The following is a 14,988-nucleotide window of genomic DNA, read 5'->3' on the forward strand; positions in this document are numbered from 1 at the left end:
GGGTTACCGCAAAAACTGTATGCACTATTTCGAAGTATCTGGGTTTCGGACGAAAACTCATCCATTACAAAGGCATTTCATTTTTTAAATAACCTAAGCATTACCAAATTGAATATAGTGATAAAACACACTAATATTAAACATAAAAAAGAATCACTGAAAAATCTATTTTCAAAGTTAAGTTATTCACAAACTAGTGATTCACACAAATTTCAAATAATTCAAAATGTAAACTATTCAAATTTGTAAACTACCGGCACTAATAGAAAGTTTGTAAGTTTTTGTACCTAAAGCAAAAATATTCACAAAAGAAACTCTAAATACAGCAAAAAACAACTCAAAAAAATAAAAATAAAATAAATAAAGCAAAAAAAATAAGAAAATAAAAAAGCCCGCCTACTGCGCCACAGTGGCCTGCATACGACTAGAAACCCAACCTGTTGTTGGGCCAGGATGCAGGCCCGCAAAGGCCCAGTAGGCCCACAGGGCAGCACAGAACATTTAGGCCCAGTAGGCCTGCTTTGGAGAGGAGCTCGAGAGAGCTACCGCACTGGGGCTTATAAACCAGTGCGGACGCCCCTCGGCTAGCGAGTTGGGACTAAACATGACGCACCGCACCTGCGCCAGCGCACCCCCTTTAGTACCGGGTGATGGCTCAAACCGGTACTAAAGGGGGGTCTTTAGTACCGGTTGGAGCCACCACCCTGTACTAAAGGGTGTGCGCTTCCCGCCGCTTGGCCTGGCCAAAACAGACCTTTAGTACCGGTTGGTGGCTTCAACCGGTACTAAAGGTAGTTCTATATAAGAAAACACTTCAAAAAAATTAGTTTCTCATCTCTCCCTCTGCTTCTTTCTCCTCTGCCCCGTCGCCGCCGCCCCTCGCCACCGCCACCCCTCGTCGCCGCCCCCATCGCCGTCTGCCGCCATCCCCGTCGCCGTCCGCCGCTGTCCCCGTCCCCGTCGCCGTGCCCCGCCCCGTCCTCGCGTCGTCCCCGCCCGGCCCGGCCCCATCCCCGTCGTCGCCGCCCCGTCCCCATCCCCGTCGTCACCGCCAGTCTCCGTCCCCGTCGCCGCCCCCTGTCGCCGCGCCTCGCCGGTGAGCTCCTGCCTCGGCCGCCATGTCCACACACACACACATTGTTATAGAAATGTTAGCATTTTTTCTGTTTTTTAGTTATAGAAATATTTATAGAAATGTTAGCAATTTTTCTGTTTTTTAGTTATAGAAATATTAGAAATGTTAGTTATATATATAGAAATGTTAGAAATTTCAGAGTTAGTTTTAGCTAGATGAATTAGATTAATGTCAAATTGTTAGAATTTGCATACAGAATTTTAGTTATCACAATCCAATCATTTAAAAATGTTACTTTTTGCGGGCATATAGTATTTGTTCTCGACGATGCCCTGCCCGCATCCTCGCCGTCGACCCGTTCGCCATGACGTCCGGCTGACCCATGTCCGGAACTGGGCTCCGCCGGGCTGGCACTGGGAGGTGCTACCTGGAGGGGCGCGCCGCTTGGTGAGGAACCCGGCCTCGGGTCCCGTCGTCGACCCTGATCTCCTTTGGTGGCGTTCGTGTGGGCCACATTCGGTGCAGAGGGAGCCGGCCCCGCCGGAGGTGGTGCGTCGTCGTGTCAGGGAGGAGGACAAGCACGTCCATTGCTACATGGCTGCTATGGACGTCAGGTTCTCCAATACCTGGCATGTTCTTTGGGCAGATGACCGGAGATATGATCCTGTGATGGTTCCTTGTCTTTGGGTGTCCACCGCCCGCGCCCCAGGAACCGTGAGTGGCCTAGATTCTTCTGTAGTATTCGATCTTTATTAGCTACCTAGCAAGTGATGTATTCGAGATTATATATATATTATTCGAGACGATGTATTCGAGATTATATATTATTCGAGACGATGCATATTATGTACTATATGATTCAGTTTTTCCTTATTGATTGCATCCATGCATTGTAATTTGAATACTAAATTGTTTTATATTTCTTCTGTATTAGTTAAATAAAAGCTATGGCGGACAATACCGGCAGAGAGGGAGAAGAGGCCCTGTTCGAGATCATACGCAGCCCTAACAGGCCAGATGATCTGAATGAAGCAAATGACGGCTCCCAATATCTGAACAATACCAGGGAGGGTGATGATAAGATATTCGATCTCGACGACCGAGCTGATGAAGTCATGAACTATGATTATGATTATGATGATGCAGACAATGATTATGATGACGAATACAATATTGATCTTGAAATAACAAAGACTACCGGCGAGGTATATTTATATAAGCAGGCATCTAGTGATCATCACATGTTTTTTTTATTTGAAGATATATTAACGAATCGATCTTTCTTCTTTCAGCCCTCCGGATCGAGCAAATTTGCTTCTACAGACAGCAGGACAAAGCGCGGCCCGGGCAAAAAGTTGAAGGAGGGTGTAAAGTACAACATCGATTCCATCAAAGCTAGTGACGAACCCCTCACGCCTAAGAACATTGCGAACAAGTTCGTTCGTCAGTGCGGAGTTCTTGTGAAGGACCAACTCCCGATCTCCATTCAAGAATGGAAAGAGCCAAAAACTAAACGCCCAGATGTTACTTGGGTCGACGACAGAGCAAAACAAAGCTTTGGGAATCTCTGATGGAACATTTCACCCTACCAGATTATTTCACTAATGCAGATGTGCAGAAAGTCAAGGACGTTGCTCTTATAAAGATGGCAATTGCATTCAACACCCACAAGAAAACTGTATGGGCCAACTACCTCGCTGCAGAAAGGAAGACTCCAGAATTCAAGGGAACACTGGAGAAGCAAAGAGAACACTGGCCCGCTTTCGTGAAATTCAAGGAATCAGAATTATCTAAGGAACGGTCAAGAAAAAACAAGGCCAATGCCGCAAAAAAGACGCAGTTCCATAGGCTGGGTCCAGGTGGCTACGCGGTGGCAATGCCTAAGTGGGATAAGTCTGAGCAAGAGATGAAGGATGCAAGGGTCACTCCGGTTACTAGGAGCTGGCCCCCCAGGTGCAGAACTTGGTTCTATGCGCATGGGGGGCGTTGGACCCGAAGACAGGCCTGGTTTCTAAGAAGGCAAGTCTAAAAGGAGCAGAACAAAAGTTGCTTGACGCAATCAAAGATGCTCGAAAGGGGGTGTTCACGCCCAACAGAGAGAACGACGAGCTTACGCCCGCCCCAGGAAATCCTGAACATCCGGGAAGAACACGAGGCAAGGGCGTTATTCCCTGGTATGAGGGCTTTTCGGAATGGAACGACGACTAGAGGACCCGTGCAAGAAAGAAGATGGAGGAGGAGAAGAAGAGGAAGCTGGAGGAGGACCAGAGGAAGGAGGACGCGGAACGCCTTCAAGGCCTAGAAGCAAGGCACGCGGACTTGGCACTCAAATTCCAGCAGCAGCAGCAGCAGCAGCAGCAGATCGACTCACTTAGCCAGGAAAGGGGGTCTCATCAGCAGTGGCAGCAGCAAGCGGATGATCATCCAGCATTGGATAGCACCGTCCCATCCATGCCGAGAAGCAGCGTTGGTTCCGCCCCGGGCGACGCACTGCTGGATACATACCCTGTGGATGACATCATAGAGAACACTAACTATGAGCTACACTTCAAAATGAAGAACATATCCATGAAGGTGGCGGACGCCGTTGCTTTTACAAATACCCCGAAGCAACCTTCCATTGCGCCCCGATTCCAGCAGGCTATGCTCGTGTCTTGGTTGATGAGGTGGTGGACCCATATTCGGGGCTACAGCTGGACATTCCTAGAGGTGACGACGAGCACACACTGGGAGAGGCCATACATCGTATCATCCTATGGAGAAAAGATTGCATCATCTTTCGAAGTCCACCGACACCGTGTCTGCCGACTCCTCCTTGAAGTCCGCCACCGTGTGAGCAGACTCCCGCTCCTCCAATTCCACGAACGCGTGAGCAGACTCCTGCTTCAAGTCCGGCACAGCGTCAGGCCACTCCTCTTGTTTCAAGTCTGACACCGTGTCAGGCCACACCTCCTGCTTCAAGTCCGGCACAGCGTCGGGCCACACCTCCTGCTTCAAGTCCGACACCGTGCCAGGCCACACCTCCTGCTTCAAGTCCGGCACAGCGTCAGGCCACTCATCCTGCTCCAACTCAGCCACGTCAGCCATCTCCGCCGCCTCAGCAATGGCAGAAGAGACACGCCGCAGCTATGGTGCGTAGCGGTACGAGTCGAGGTAGTACAGGAAGTACAGGCGGAGACAAGCGATATAAATATGGTCCAAGCAGCCTTGCTCCTCTTCCTCAGAGGCCTTACGACATGACCGAGGAGCAAAACGATACCATAGTGCGGGCCGAAGTGGACGCCCATTTTGTACCGAAACTGGCACCGCCGCCGAGGGAGAAAGTGCCTGAGGAAAAGATTGACCACTTCATTCGTATGGCTAGACCACCAGCTCCCAAGCCTGTTGACTCAGACTATGAGCGTCAAATTAGGAAGGCACATCGAGCACGACTACAGAAAGAAGCGAGCTCGAGCTCGAGCCAACAAGCAGCTGTCAAAAAATGCGGGAAAACTGTTCCCCAGCTGGGAGAACAGGCGGCGCAATCGACCCCCCCCCCCCCCGCTTGTTGTGCCAACAACACATGAGAGTACGCGCGCCCAATATTATTGTGGGCAAACCGTTTATGTTCCCGAGCTGGGCGATGTGGTAATAACCGAGGAGCATATAATGCAGACTGAAATGCTCAAGATCACTGTTGGACAACTCCTCGATATCGAGCCCATGTCTCCGCTTAGAGAGGAGGAAATAAAACGGAAATATGTCCGGGGCCAACCTTTGGTCGAGCCCGAGGAGGTCAAGAACCTCCCAACGAGAACGTATGAATTGCATGATTGGTACATGAAAATTACCAAGAGTTCCAATCGAGAGACCCTCATGGTGCAATTCGAGGAAGATCATTCCTTCAATAAGAAAGCTCTGTCCGTTGAGTATTCAGAACTATTTCAGTTATTCAATCAAGATGCACTCGACAAATCTATCGTCAGTTGCTATTGTCTGTAAGTGATTTCTTTCTGTAATTTAAGTCTCAAGCTAGCTCTAGTGCTCATTGATTGATCATTAATTACCTATAATTATATATCCTCACTATATATTCTTTTCTGTGGTATTATGCAGGATGAAGATGTATGAAATGAAAAAAGTTGGACGCTATGGCATTGGGTTCATTGACCCAAATACCGTTAATGAATACACATGGAAATTGGAATTGTGTAGACAAGATGTAGAGAAAAACATGCTAGAGTTCTTGAAGTGCCTCAATAGCAATGAAGATATACTACTTCCTTACAACTTCGAGTGAGTCACACTGTCTTGTACTACAAATTCTGTTTTTGCTTACTAGCTAGATGTTAATAAGTGTATAGGGTTTAGGGTTATAGTTGATTAGTGTTATGCACATGCCCGCTTAATTTATACATGCAAACGTATGCGCATGGAGGTTCCACTAGATCTTGTTAGACATTAAAGTTGACGAAGGAAAAGTTAAAGTACTGGACTCACTACTTAAAAAAGAAAGTGACTATAGCATCGTGAAGGGGATAGTCAACAGGTAATTTCAATCATTATTAACTATATCTCGGCCTATTTAGTTCGTCATTTCCTGATATGAACTATTTTTAATAACTCCTTTATTAATTTTCTTTGCGGGTGGGCAGGGCTTGGGCAAAGTACATCAAGGTGACTCCAGAAAAATGGCGACAAAAGCTATTTTGGTATCAACCCAACGTAAGTAATTAAGTAGTACTAGCTAGCTAGCTACCATCTCTTTAATTCTTGTTTCAATGCCATTAATTAATTAACATGCTTGATTAATTATTATTTGATTAAATTCTATTCTCGCAAAGGCCCTGAAGCAGGCGCCGGGGACTGAAGTGTGTGCATACTACGTTTGCGAGACCATTCGCATGATGGCGTCTGAAAGGAGCAGATCTGATAGACAGCAATGGGTACGTTTGCCAGAACACTATTCACAAATCTTACATGATTGTCGATATCTAGTCACACAACTAATACACATGCATATTGATCTCCTTCTTAACAGTTCAAAGACGTGCGGGACCAGCTCCTACCAACAGAGCGCATACGAGCACTTCAAGAGGAAATAGCGGGATTTTTGCTCGACCAGGTCATAGATCCCAAAGGAGAATACTATTACCCGCTACCGCCCCCTTGAACCACTTGTCATCGTGCTCCGTAGGCACCAAGGCAACATGTAGGAGAAATTGTATATATATACATGTGTATGTGTGAATAATTAATGGTGGTTGTGAGACATTCGATTATATATATATATATATATATATATATATATATATATATATATATATATATATATATGATCGGTTCTACGTGAAAATCTATTAATATATATGCATAACATGTACAATATGTAGTATCGTAAAATACCAGCAAACAAAAAAGAATTAAATGGAAAACACAAAAGTAATGGAAAAATAAAAATTAAAAGCAAAACCCCCCCAAACATTTAGTACCGGTTGGTGCTACCAACCGGTACTAATGGTCTACCAGCACCCGGGCCTGGCTCGTGCCACGTAGTGGCACTTTAGCGCCGGTTCGTGCAGAACCGGTAGTAAAAGGGGGGCCTTTAGTCTCCACTCTTTAGTGCCAGTTGCAGAACCGGCACTAAAGGCCCTTACAAACCGGCGCTAAAGCCCGGTTCTGCACTAGTGTATACTTATCAGAAATATTGTAATGCTCCTACTCACTTTCTTGTAAATACAGGCTTCACCGCAAGTCTGTATAAAACTATATGCTTTGATCAACTTATCAAAGCGTATATTCCAACTCCGAGATGCTTGCACCAGTCCATAGATAGATCGCTGGAGCTTGCATATTTTGTTAGCACCTTTAGGATTGACAAAACCTTCTGGTTGCATCATATACAACTCTTCTTTAATAAATCTATTAAGGAATGCAGTTTTGCTTATCCATTTACCAGATTTCATAAAATACGGCAATTGCTAACATGATTCGGACAGACTTAAGCATAGATACGAGTGAGAAACTCTCATCGTAGTCAACACCTTGAACTTGTCGAAAACCTTTTGCGATAATTCTAGTTTTGTAGATAGTAACACTACTATCAGCGTCCGTCTTCCTCTTGAAGATCCATTTAATCTCAATGGCTCGCCGATCATTGGGCAAGTCAATCAAAGTCCATACTTTGTTCTCATACATGGATCTCATCTCAGATTTCATGGCCTCAAGCCATTTCGCGGAATTTGGGCTCATCATCGCTTCCTCATAGTTCGTAGGTTCGTCATGGTCAAGTAACATGACCTCCAGAACAGGATTACCGTACCACTCTGGTGCGGATCTCACTCTGGTTTACCTACGAGGTTTGGTAGTAGCTTGATCTGAAGTTACATGATCATCATCATTAGCTTCCTCACTAATTGGTGTAGTAGTCACAGGAACAGATTTCCGTGATGAGCTACTTTCCAATAAGGGAGCAGGTACAGTTACCTCATCAAGTTCTACTTTCCTCCTACTCACTTCTTTCGAGAGAAACTCCTTCTCTAGAAAGGATCCATTCTTAGCAACGAATGTCTTGCCTTCGGATCTGTGATAGAAGGTGTACCCAACTGTCTTCTTTGGGTATCCTATGAAGATACATTTCTCCGATTTGGGTTTGAGGTTATCAGGATGAAACTTTTTCACATAAGCATTGCAACCCCAAACTTTAAGAAACAACAACTTTGGTTTCTTGCCAAACCACAGTTCATACGGTGTCGTCTCAACGGATTTAGATGGTGCCCTATTTTAACGTGAATGTAGCTATCTCTAATGCATAACCCCAAAACGATAGCGGTAGATCGGTAAGAGACATCATAGATCGCACCATATCTAATAAAGTACGGTTATGACGTTCGGATACACCATTACACTGTGGTGTTCCAGGTGGCGTGAGTAGTGAAACTATTTCACATTGTTTTAACTGAAGGCCAAACTCGTAACTCAAATATTTTACTTCTGCGATCATATCGTAGAAACTTTTATTTTGTTACGATGATTCTCCACTTCACTCTAAAATTCTTTGAACTTTTCAAATGTTTCAGACTTGTGTTTCATCAAGTAGATATACCCATATCTACTCAAATCATCTGTGAAGGTCAGAAAATAATGATACCCGCCGCAAGCCTCAACAATCATCAGATCGCATACATCAGTATGTATTATTTCCAATAAGTCAGTTGCTCGCTCCATTGTTCCGGAGAACGGAGTCTTAGTCATCTTGCCCATGAGGCATGGTTCGCAAGTACCAAGTGATTCATAATCAAGTGGCTCCAAAAGTCCATCAGTATGGAGTTTCTTCATGCGCTTTACACCAATATGACCTAAACGGTAGTGCCACAAATAAGTTGCACTATCGTTATTAACTTTGCATCTTTTGGCTTCAATATTATGAATATGTGCATCACTACGATCGAGATCCAACAAACCATTTTCATTGGGTGTATGACCATAGAAGGTTTTATTCATGTAAACAGAACAACAATTATTCTCTAACTTAAATGAATAACCGTATTGCAATAAACATGATCAAATCATATTCATGCTCAACGCAAACACCAAATAACACTTATTTAGGTTCAACACTAATCCGAAAGTATAGGGAGTGTGCGATGATGATCATATCAATCTTGGAACTACTTCCAACGCACATCGTCACTTCACCCTTAACTAGTCTTTCGAGTTACTAATCTTACCAACTGAACTAGTATCAAATACTAAGGGTTTGCTATAAACACTAGTAAAGTACACATCAATAACATGTATATCAAATATACCTTTGTTCACTATGTCATCCTTCTTATCCGCCAAGTATCTAAGGCAGTTCCACTTCTAGTGATCAGTCCCTTTGCAGTAGACGCACTTAGTCTCAGGCTTAGGTCCAGACTTGGGCTTCTTCACTTGAGCAGCAACTCGCTTGCCTTTCTTCTTGAAGTTCCCCTACTTCCCTTTGCCCTTTTCTTGAAACTAGTGGTCTTGTCAACCATCAACACTTGATGTTTTTCTTGATTTCTACCTTCGTCGATTTCAGCATCACGAAGAGCTTGGGAATCGTTTTCGTCATCCCTTGCATACTATAGTTCATCTCGAAGTTCTACTAACTTGGTGATGGTGAATATAGACATCTGTCAATCACTATTTTTATCTGGAAGATTAACTCCCACTTGATTCAAGCGATTGTAGTACCAAGACAATCTGAGCACATGCTCACTGCTTGAGCTATTCTCCTCCATCTTTTAGCTATAGAACTTGTTGGAGACTTCATATCTCTCAACTCGGGTATTTGCTTGAAATATTAACTTTAACTCCTGGAACATCTCATATGGTCCATGACGTTCAAAACATCTTTGAAGTCCCGATTCTAAGCCATTAAGCATGGTGCACTAAACTATCAAGTAGTCATCATATTGAGCTAGCCATACGTTCATAACGTCTGCATCTGCTCCTGCAATAGGTCTGTCACCTAGCGGTGCATCAAGGACATAATTCTTCTGTGCAGCAATGAGGATAAACCTCAGATCACGGACCCAGTCTGCATCATTGCTACTATCATTTTTCAACTTAGTTTTCTCTAGGAACATATATAAAACATAGGGAAGCAACAACGCGAGCTATTGATCTACAACATTATTTGCAAAATACTATCAGGACTAAGTTCATGATAGATTAAAGTTCAATTAATCATATTACTTAAGAACTCCCACTTAGATAGACATCCCTCTAATCCTCTAAGTGATCACGTGATCCAAATCAACTAAACCATAACTGATCATCACGTGAAATGGAGTAGCTTTCAATGGTGAACATCACTATGTTGATCATATCTACTATATGATTCACACTCGACCTTTCGGTCTCAGTGTTCCGAGGCCATATCTGCATATGCTAGGCTCGTCAAGTTTAACCTGAGTATTCTGCGTGTGCAAAACTGGCTTGCACCCGTTGTAGATGGATGTTGAGCTTATGACACCCGATCATCACGTGGTGTCTGGGCACGACGAACCTTGGCAATGGTGCATACTCAGGGAGAACATTTTTATCTTGAAATTTAGTGAGAGATCATCTTATAATGCTACCGTCAATCAAAGCAAGATAAGATGCATAAAAAGATAAACATCACACGCAATCAATATAAGTGATATGATATGGCCATCATCATCTTGTGCTTGTGATCTCCATCTCCGAAGCACCGTCATGATCACCATCGTCACCGGCGCGACACCTTGATCTCCATCGTAGCATCGTTGTCGTCTCGCCAATCTTATGCTTCTACGACTATCGCTACCGCTTAGTGATAAAGTAAAGCATTACAGGGCGATTGCATTGCATACAATAAAGCGACAACCATATGGCTCCTGCCAGTTGCCGATAACTCGTTTACAAAACATGATCATCTCATACAATAAAATTTAGCATCATGTCTTGCCATATCACATCACAACATGCCCTGCAAAAACAAGTTAGACGTCCTCTACTTTGTTGTTGCAAGTTTTACGTGGCTGCTATGGGCTTAGCAAGAACCGTTCTTACCTATGCATTAAAAACCACAACGATAGTTTGTCAAGTTGATGATGTTTTAACCTTCGCAAGGACCGGGCGTAGCCACACTCGGTTCAACTAAAGTTGGAGAAACTGACACCCGCCAGCCACCTATGTGCAAAGCACGTCGGTAGAACCAGTCTCGCGTAAGCGTACACGTAATGTCGGTCCGGGCCGCTTCATCCAACAATACCGCCGAACCAAAGTATGACATGCTGGTAAGCAGTATGACTTATATCGCCCACAACTCACTTGTGTTCTACTCGTGCATATAATATCAACGCATAAAAACCTGGCTCGGATGCCACTGTTGGGGAACGTAGTAATTTCAAAAATTTCCTACGCACACGCAAGATCATGGTGATGCATAGCAACGAGAGGGGAGGGTGTGTCTACGTACCCTTGTAGACCGAAAGCGAAAGCGTTAGCACAACACGGTTGATGTAGTCGTACGTCTTCACGATCCGACCGATCAAGTACCGAACGCACGACACCTCCGAGTTCAGCACACATTCAGCTCGATGACGTCCCTCGAACTCCGATCCAGCCGAGTGTTGAGGGAGAGTTTCGTCAGCACGACGGCGTGGTGACGATGATGATGTTCTACCGATGCAGGGCTTCGCCTAAGCACCGCTACAGTATTATCGAGGTGGACTATGGTGGAGGGGGGCACCGCACACGGCTAAAAGATCAAACGATCAATTGTTGTGTCTCTAGGGTGCTCCCCTGCCCCCGTATATAAAGGAGCAAGGGGGGAGGTGCGGCCGGCCAGGAGGGGGCGCGCTAGTAGGAGTCCTACTCCCACCGGGAGTAGGACTCCCTCCCTTTTCCTTGTTGGATTAGGAGTGGAGGGGTAAAGAGGAGGGAGAGATGAAGGAAAGGGGGGGCGCCGCCCCCCTCTCCTTGTCCTATTCGGACTAGGGGGGAGGGGCGCGCAGCCCTGCCCTGGCCGCCTCTCCTCTTCTCCACTAAGGCCCACTATGGCCCATTAAGCCCCCGGGGGGCTCCGGTAACCCCTCGGTACTCCGGTAAAATCCCGATTTCACCCGGAACACTTCTGATATCCAAATATAGGCTTCCAATATATCAATCTTCATGTCTCGACCATTTCGAGACTCCTCTTCATGTCCGTGATCACATCCGGGACTCCGAACAACCTTCGGTACAACAAAACTCATAAACTCATAATATAACCGTCATCGAAACTTTAAGCGTGCGAACCCTACGGGTTCGAGAACTATGTAGACATGACCGAGACACGTCTCCGGTCAATAACCAATAGCGGAACCTGGATGCTCATATTGGCTCCCACATATTCTACGAAGATCTTTATCGGTCAGACTGCATAACAACATACGTTGTTCCCTTTGTCATCGGCATGTTACTTGCCCGAGATTCGATCGTCGGTATCTCAATACCTAGTTCAATCTCGTTACCGGAAAGTCTCTTTACTCGTTCCGTAATACATCATCTCGCAACTAACTCATTAGTTACAATGCATGCAAGGCTTATAGTGATGTGCATTACCGAGTGGGCCCAGAGATACCTCTCCGACAATCGGAGTGACAAATCCTAATCTCGAAATACGCCAACCCAACAAGTACCTTCGGAGACACTTGTAGAGCACCTTTATAATCACCCAGTTACGTTGTGACGTTTGGTAGCACACAAAGTGTTCCTCCGGTAAACGGGAGTTTCATAATCTCATAGTCATAGAATATGTATAAGTCATGAAGAAAGCAATAGCAACAAACTAAACGATCATCGTGCTAAGCTAACGGATGGGTCAAGTCAATCACATCATTCTCTAATGATGTGATCCCGTTAATCAAATGACAACTCTTTGTCTATGGTTAGGAAACATAATCATCTTTGATCAACGAGCTAGTCAAGTAGAGGCATACTAGTGACACTCTGTTTGTCTATGTATTCACACATGTATTATGTTTCCGGTTAATACAATTCTAGCATGAATAATAAACATTTATCATGATATAAGGAAATATATATAATAACTTTATTATTGCCTCTAGGGCATATTTCCTTCAGTATAAAGGGAAAAAGGAAGTCTAATCTTGTGAATAAACAAAATAGAACCACGAGTCAGAAATATGTGCACACACTTCAAACAGTGTTCCAAATGACTTGTAATTTTAGCATCAACACTCCGGGCAGCCACTCCCACCCAAAAGGACATTTGATGAAATATAACACAACCATGAAATGATCTGAACTTCTTCATCATAATTTTTAATACATGAACAAAAGGTAGCGGGCTCATAGTGGATCCAATTAATACATACTACAGCTCACGTGGATACAGAGAGCTAGGCCAATAAGAAGCACCATCATAGTGTGCAACCCTCAGACGAAAGGCTAAGTGTTCACAACATAACCTTGTTGTTATATGAAAGGTGAAGCATTGACAACATAACCCTCTAGTGTCGGAAAGAAGGAATGTTGAACAAGAGTTTGCTTGAGCAGATGTTGAGTAGGAAAGAGGCCTTTGTGACGGTGCAAACTAGCAACCACCTTGCCATCCATGTCAAGCTGAAGTAGCCAGTCACCAAACTGGAGCAGCATGGTCACATCACCATCCCAAGAAGAGGGCACCCCCCAACCATATGGTTTAAACTTTCCAAACTGCATGGTGAGCTCCGCAAGTGGCAATTCGACCCGATATTTGAATGCCCAGACCTTGCTTTCGTAATTGTGCATAGACCAGATACCAACGCTGGTAAATTCAGCATTAAGACTGGACATGCCGAGCATTCCATCCACCTCAAACAGGGCACCACCATAAATTTCATCCATCATAAACTGGTCGGCACCGTCTGGAGCGAGCACCTCCTGGAACGACTCAGCGGTGGTGTCGAATACAGTTGTCATGTTGTCTAGGCACCAATGCAGGCTATGATGGAAGAGGAGAGGTGTGAAGGGTGACAGTTCATCCACAACACGGCCATCTATGTCTATTGGCCTTGGTGGCTGGTTGGAGCCTAGTGTGTAGAGCTGGTGGGAGTCATCTGGATCACGGGGTGCCAGCAGTATCCGGTACTCGCCGCTTAGGCTGTGCGGGTACATCCCCACGGGTCGGTGAGTGTCGGTGACAGTAAAACCCGGGAGGCGAGCGCATTGACGAGTTGCCGGGTTGACGATGCTTAACTGATCCACGCCGATGTAGAGGCCTTGTAAGCCATCACACGAGATGCACGGACGGACGTAAGGGCCACCAATTCGCGCGACGGACAGGAGCCGGTCGTCGGCGGTGGCGACCCCTGCACGGTGGTCGAAGGGGATAATGTCTAGGGACTCGATGTCGCGTCCGAGGCCATAGATGAGGGGGAGCGCGGGCTGGCGGGCGTAGTGGGCGAGGAGAAAGTCACGGGCGGTGGTGGCTCTGCGCCAGGCATGGCAGACGGCGCGGCAGCGGAGGAGGGATTTGGGGGGCAGGCGGACAAGGATCTCCCAGATGGCGATCTCGTCCGGGAGGCCACGGTGGAGGGGCGGTGGGGCGGCCTCCGCCATGGTCGCCGGCCGGAGCTCACTCTGGATCTCGACAGCAAAGCAAGAGGGGTGGTGTGGAGTGGGAGCGGCGGCGGCGGACTTTCTCGTGCAGATAGGATATAACGCAGACGCATCTGAGGGAAAAAGTCCAAAACAAACCTTGAATTTGTCGGCGAAAGCTAAATCAAACCCTTAACTCTCAATCCCGAAATCAGCACACCAAACTCTGTTATCCCGGTCTATTTTAAACCTTGAGAGGATTTAGCCGGTATTTGCTGGATTGGGCCGGCCCATTAGAAGCGTCGCTCGCGCGCACCCACTGCTCCTGGTTTTCTTTGTTTTTGCCTTTCTGTTTTGTTATCGTTTTTCTGTTTTACACATGTCTATTTTTTCTTCGTACCCAATATACATTTTTAACGCACACATAAAATATTTTTTGATAAACTTTTGATATTTTAAAATACATCATGTACATTTTTAAATTAATTGTTTTCATTTTTTAATACATAGTTATTATTTAAGTACATGTTTACATTTTCTTAATGATAATAAACATATTATAAAACTAAACAAACACTCTTTTGCATAGTTCAACATTTTCAAATTTGTAGACACTTTTTTCAAACACAACCCAAGTATATTCTGTTAAGTGTAAGACACAATTTTCTACAACATGCAAACTTTTTGTTTACATTGTACACACAGTTTTGTTTGAAAATCTCACAAACACATTTTTTGAAACTTGTAAACATTATTGAAATGCTACATTTTTTCGATAATAAACATTACTTTAAAATGCGACACGATTTTTAAAAATCCGAAACATTTTCATAGGATGTGAAGAACTTTTGAAA

At 44.9% G+C, this 14,988-nt stretch overlaps 1 protein-coding gene across 1 annotated transcript; it reads right to left on the bottom strand.

Annotated features, from left to right (window-relative positions):
• Positions 1-12,866: 12,866 nt before the first annotated feature.
• LOC109780482 (F-box protein CPR1-like) lies at positions 12,867-14,155 on the bottom strand. Its single transcript, XM_020339064.2, has one exon. The coding sequence runs from the start codon at positions 14,153-14,155 to the stop codon at positions 13,031-13,033; it is 1,125 nt and encodes a 374-aa protein (XP_020194653.1). The 3' UTR covers positions 12,867-13,030.
• Between the last annotated feature and the right edge of the window lie 833 nt (positions 14,156-14,988).

This window comes from Aegilops tauschii, chromosome 3 (genome assembly GCF_002575655.3).
Source record: "Aegilops tauschii subsp. strangulata cultivar AL8/78 chromosome 3, Aet v6.0, whole genome shotgun sequence".
Classification (NCBI taxonomy): domain Eukaryota; kingdom Viridiplantae; phylum Streptophyta; class Magnoliopsida; order Poales; family Poaceae; genus Aegilops; species Aegilops tauschii.

Excerpts from the sequence above, each read along its gene's own strand:
- LOC109780482 (XM_020339064.2), bottom strand. The coding sequence starts at position 14,155 with ATGGCGGAGGCCGCCCCACCGCCCCTCCACCGTGGCCTCCCGGACGAG.